This window comes from Amblyomma americanum, chromosome 1 (genome assembly GCF_052857255.1).
Source record: "Amblyomma americanum isolate KBUSLIRL-KWMA chromosome 1, ASM5285725v1, whole genome shotgun sequence".
In the NCBI taxonomy this organism is placed as follows: Eukaryota; Metazoa; Arthropoda; class Arachnida; order Ixodida; family Ixodidae; genus Amblyomma; species Amblyomma americanum.
Window position 1 is genome coordinate 532,613,463 of NC_135497.1, and position 4,581 is coordinate 532,618,043.

General features: G+C 52.7%; 1 protein-coding gene across 1 annotated transcript; it reads right to left on the minus strand.

Moving 5' to 3' along the window:
• Window positions 1-1,387: 1,387 nt before the first annotated feature.
• LOC144129116 (uncharacterized) lies at window positions 1,388-2,731 on the minus strand. The gene has a single exon (XM_077663038.1). The coding sequence runs from the start codon at window positions 2,712-2,714 to the stop codon at window positions 1,470-1,472; it is 1,245 nt and encodes a 414-aa protein (XP_077519164.1). The 5' UTR covers window positions 2,715-2,731; the 3' UTR covers window positions 1,388-1,469.
• Window positions 2,732-4,581: the final 1,850 nt, after the last annotated feature.

Here is a 4,581-nt window from a genome sequence, read left to right on the forward strand (position 1 = left end):
CGGTCCAGGCGACTTTCCTGGGTTTAAACTATCTATTGATTGCTCGACTTCCTCTTGATTTATCTGCTGTTCTAATCTGTCTTTAGTTTCGTCGTCCAGACGCGGCACCTCGGCTAGAAACGCCTCCTTAAATGTGATAACATCTACCGTGTGCGATGCGAAGAGCGCCTGGTAATGCTCGAAAAAGGCTCCTTTGATGTGATCGATGTACGTTTTTGAAACACCTCCCCATTCTATTTCGTTAATGTGATTTCTTTCGGCACGGGTTTTTTCCAAACCAAGTGCTCGTTTCGTTGGCGCTTCCCCTGCAGCCATGTTTTCTGCCCTTGCCCTCACCAACGCTCCCCGATAACGTTCTTCTTCGATTATCTCTAGCTTTTGTTTGGTTTTTCTTATGTCCTCCATCCATTTACTAGGCGCTCGGCATTCCTGTTTTAACATCTTCTGAAGCAGTGTCTTTAGCTCAATTTCCTGTTGTTTTGCTTGATGACGTATACAAGTGGCTCTTTCTATTGCTTTTAATTTTAAAGTTTCCTTAGTGAGCTCCCACTGCTGCCATATCCTCATGTTGCTACTTGGTTCTATTTTTGCTACTTCTTCCCTTACAGCTCGGTTATAAAATTCGTCCTGAAGTAGCTTGTCATTCAACTTCCACATTTCCCATGAAAAACCATTCCCCTTCTTAATGAATCCTATGCAGCATTGAACCAAACAGTGGTCAGAAAATGATACCGGCATAACTACATAACTATTGCATTTAGGTACAGTTTCCGCGGATGCATAAATGCGGTCTAGCCGTGCGTGACTTGTGCCCTCGAATCGTGTGTACCTTACAGCACGCGTTCCTTCAAGACACTCTGCTACATCCCCGAGGTTGCAGTTCACAATCATTCGTAACAACACTTCGGTGCTTTTGTCTCGGAAACCTCGGAGGCTTGTCTTGTCGCGCGCACTAAGGACACAGTTGTAATCGCCCATAACAATCAGCTGTCTGTCAGTGCGAAGCCGTTCTTCGACGCTTTCAAAAAACGCGGCTCGGTCATTAACCACATTAGGAGCGTAGAGGCAAACAATGCGCCAGTCTATGTTACTGAGCGAAAAATCGATGGACACGTGTCGACCCGACAAGCACGAATGATGACCGTGTACATCTATTCCCGGCAACTTCTTAACAAAAAGAATACAGCCTGCCGATGTGCCTACAGCATGGCTAACGACGGCAAAATACCTAGACGTGAAACGTCGCACCATGCTCCTGGTCTCTTCCTCACCATCGACTTTAGTCTCCTGCACTGCCAGTATATCAATATCTTGCTCCGTTATAAGTCTGTACAGCTGGCTTTCTTTTCTTTTACCTGCCAGGCCTCTGACGTTTAGGGTAGCGACTTTAAACGGAGTTGCAGAAGCCATTTTAACTTAGGAAGAAGAGACCGAAAGCACGGTGCTTACCTCCCGCGCCTAGCATGTCGCTAGACGATGCCGTCGCCGCCGGTGTCATCCGGCGCGAGCACGTGCTCCTGGTCAGGAGGCGCCTTGTCGCCGCCACGCTTCTCAGCCGGAACTTTTGGGCGCGGTCTCAGACCGGCCCGTCGTGCTTGGGGCGTCTTTGCCGGCGGTTCCCCGACGCTGGGCTCCGCTGCCTTCTCCCCGTCGGCCTTGGTCTCGGCGTGTGGCCGCTTCGCAGGTGTAGTCACGCCGACGTTCATGCGGGAGTCGTCCTTTTCGTCGTGGCTCTCGCTGGCGGCCTCCCGTTCCACGTGCACGGACGAGCTCGCTCCATCTTTGGGCGTTTCCACAGGCGTCGAAGATGGGTCAGTAGCTGACGACCCGCTCTCCTGAGCCACAGCCGTGTCGGTGTTGCTACTCGCAACAGCTGGCTGCACCGGCACCCCCTCCGCTTTTCCCGTGTCGTCGGCACCGCTCGCTGCCTCCTCTGCTTCGACGACGTCCATCAGTTCTGCGGAGACGCTCGCTGCTACATGCCCGGTGGCCGACGCGTAGGTACGAACGCAGTCAGCCTCCGAGTGTCCATAGCGCCGGCATTTCGAACACCTGGGCACCTTGCAATCGCGGCGAACGTGCCCCGTGCCGCCGCAACGAAGGCACTGCATCGGCCGCCCGGGAACCACCACGAGAGCCAACTCGCCAGCGACTCGTACCTGGTGGGGCAGGTCGTCCACCTTCACACCTGGCTTCAGTTTCAGAAGCACGGTCCTCGTGGTGGACCCCTTCTCCTTCATGCCGGCGACGCGCCAACGCTCCCGGGTGACCTCGGTCACGTTGCCGAACGCCGCGAATGCCGTACGGATGTCCTCGTCGGCGACGCCGTGAAGCATCCAGTGGAGGCGCAGCTTTACCTGGTGGTCTTCTGGATCGAAAACAATGCAGCGGCGTCCCTTGACTTCCAGCTCCTTCGTGGCGGCCAGTTTCTTTGCGGCGTCAGCGGTGCTGAAGGTCACCGCCCACACGTGGTTTATCTGGTACGCCCCCAACGCCACGACGTCGGGGAGCGCACCAGCGTTGGCGAGGGCGTCCCTGAAGTCTTCGACCCTGTAGGGTCTCGCACGCACGTCCCCGTGCAGAGAAACCGTGTTTAAAACCCCACGTCCGGTAGGCAGGGTAGGCAGGACGATCTCGTAATCCTTATCAGCGTCGCTGGCAAACCTGTTTCCGCAGCCGGCAACGGCCGCTATCGCCGCTCCGTGGGAGCTCATGATCCTGCGTCCGTCACGCTCGGTGGCCGGAAGTAGAATGCACTGAGCCACGGCGACGGCAGTCCAATCTGCAGCTCTCGTGGGTATTTATGTTGATTGTGTGTAAGCGAACCTTGAGAGTGTTCACCAGCGCCACCCTCGACCATAGCAGTGGACGTAGCACGTCCTGTAATACCGCGAGCGTAACGTGGAACTTTATCTAACGGCGAGGGCGGAAACTGTGCGAGAGCCCTCTTAAGCTACCTATGGCATCAAGACTGCCAGAACCGAGACCCTCGTTAAGCTATTAGCAGGAAAGTTAAAGGAAATGAGGGGCCCGTTTGCCAAACCTCTGAAGGGAGCCAACTGTCACCGAAACCAAGGTGCATAGGGGAATGTTTTTTTATAGTTGTGCTTACCAGTGGGATATTGTAGTAGTTAGATTAATAAATCGCTTAAAGAAAATTACTTATAAAGCAGCAGAAAAAACAACCATGCCGCCGGTGTTATCCGAACCCACCACCTCCGAATATCGCGTTCGGTGCTCTTACCAACTGAGCTACGGCAACGGCTCTCCAATCTGCTGCTCTCGTGGGTATTTATGTTCATTGGGTGTAAGCGAACCTTGAGAGTGTTCACCAGCGCCATCCTCGACCATAGCGGCGGACGTAGCACGTCCTGTAACACCGCGAGCGTGATGTGGAACGTCATCTAACGGCGAGGGCGGAAACTGTGCGAGAGCCCTCTTAAGCTACCTACGGCATCAAGACTCCCAGAGCCGAGACCCTCGTTAAGCTATTAGCAGATAAGTTAAAGGAAATGAGGGGCCCGTTTGACAAACCTATGAAGGGAGCCAACAGACACCGAAACCAGGGTGCATAGGGGAATGTTTTTTATGTGTTGTGCTTATCAGTGGGATATTACAGTACTTAGATTAATAAATCACTTAAAGAAAATGACTTATAAAGCAGCAGAAAAAATAACCATGCCGCAGGTGGGATCCGAACCCACGACCTCCGAATATCGCGTCCGGTGCTCTTACCAACTGAGCTACGGCGACGGCTGTACAATCTGCTGCTCTCGTGGGTATTTATGTTCATTGGGTCTAAGCGAACCTTGAGAGTTTTCGCCAGCACCACCCTCGACCATAGCGGCGGACGTAGCACGTCCTGTAATACCGCGAGCGTGACGTGGAACCTCATCTAAGGACGAGGGCGGCAACTGTGCGAGAGCCCTCTTAAGCTACCTATGCTATCAAGACTGCCACAAAAGAGACCCTCGTTAAGCTATTAGAAGGTACGTTAAAGGAAATGAAGGGCCCGTTTGACAAACCTATGAAGGGAGCCAATAGTCACCGAAAACAGGGTGCATAGGGGAATGTTTTTTATGTGTTGTGCTTATCAGTGGGATAATATAGTACTTAGATTAATAAATCGCTTAAAGAAAATGACTTATAAAGCAGCATAAAAAATAACCATGCCGCCGGTGGGATCCGAAACCACGACCTCCGAATATCGCGTCCGGTGCTCTTACCAACTGAGCTACGGCGACGGCTGTCCAATCTGCTGCTCTCGTGGGTATTTATGTTCATTGGGTGTAAGCGAACCTTGAGAGTGTTCACCAGCGCCACCCTCGACCTTAGCGGTGGACGTAGCACGTCCTGTAATACCGCGAGCATGACGTGGAACGTCATCTAACGGCGAGGGCGGAAACTGTGCGAGAGCCCTCATAAGATACCTATGGCATCAAGACAGCCAGAACCGAGACCCTCGTTAAGCTATTAGTAGGTAAGTTAAAGGAAATGAGGGGCCCGTTTGACAAACCTATGAAGGGAGCCAACAGTCACCGAAACCAAGGTGCATAGGGGAATGTTTTTTTTATGTGTTGT

Coding starts and splice junctions, on each gene's coding strand:
- LOC144129116 (XM_077663038.1), bottom strand. CDS start 2,714: ATGAGCTCCCACGGAGCGGCGATAGCGGCCGTTGCCGGCTGCGGAAAC.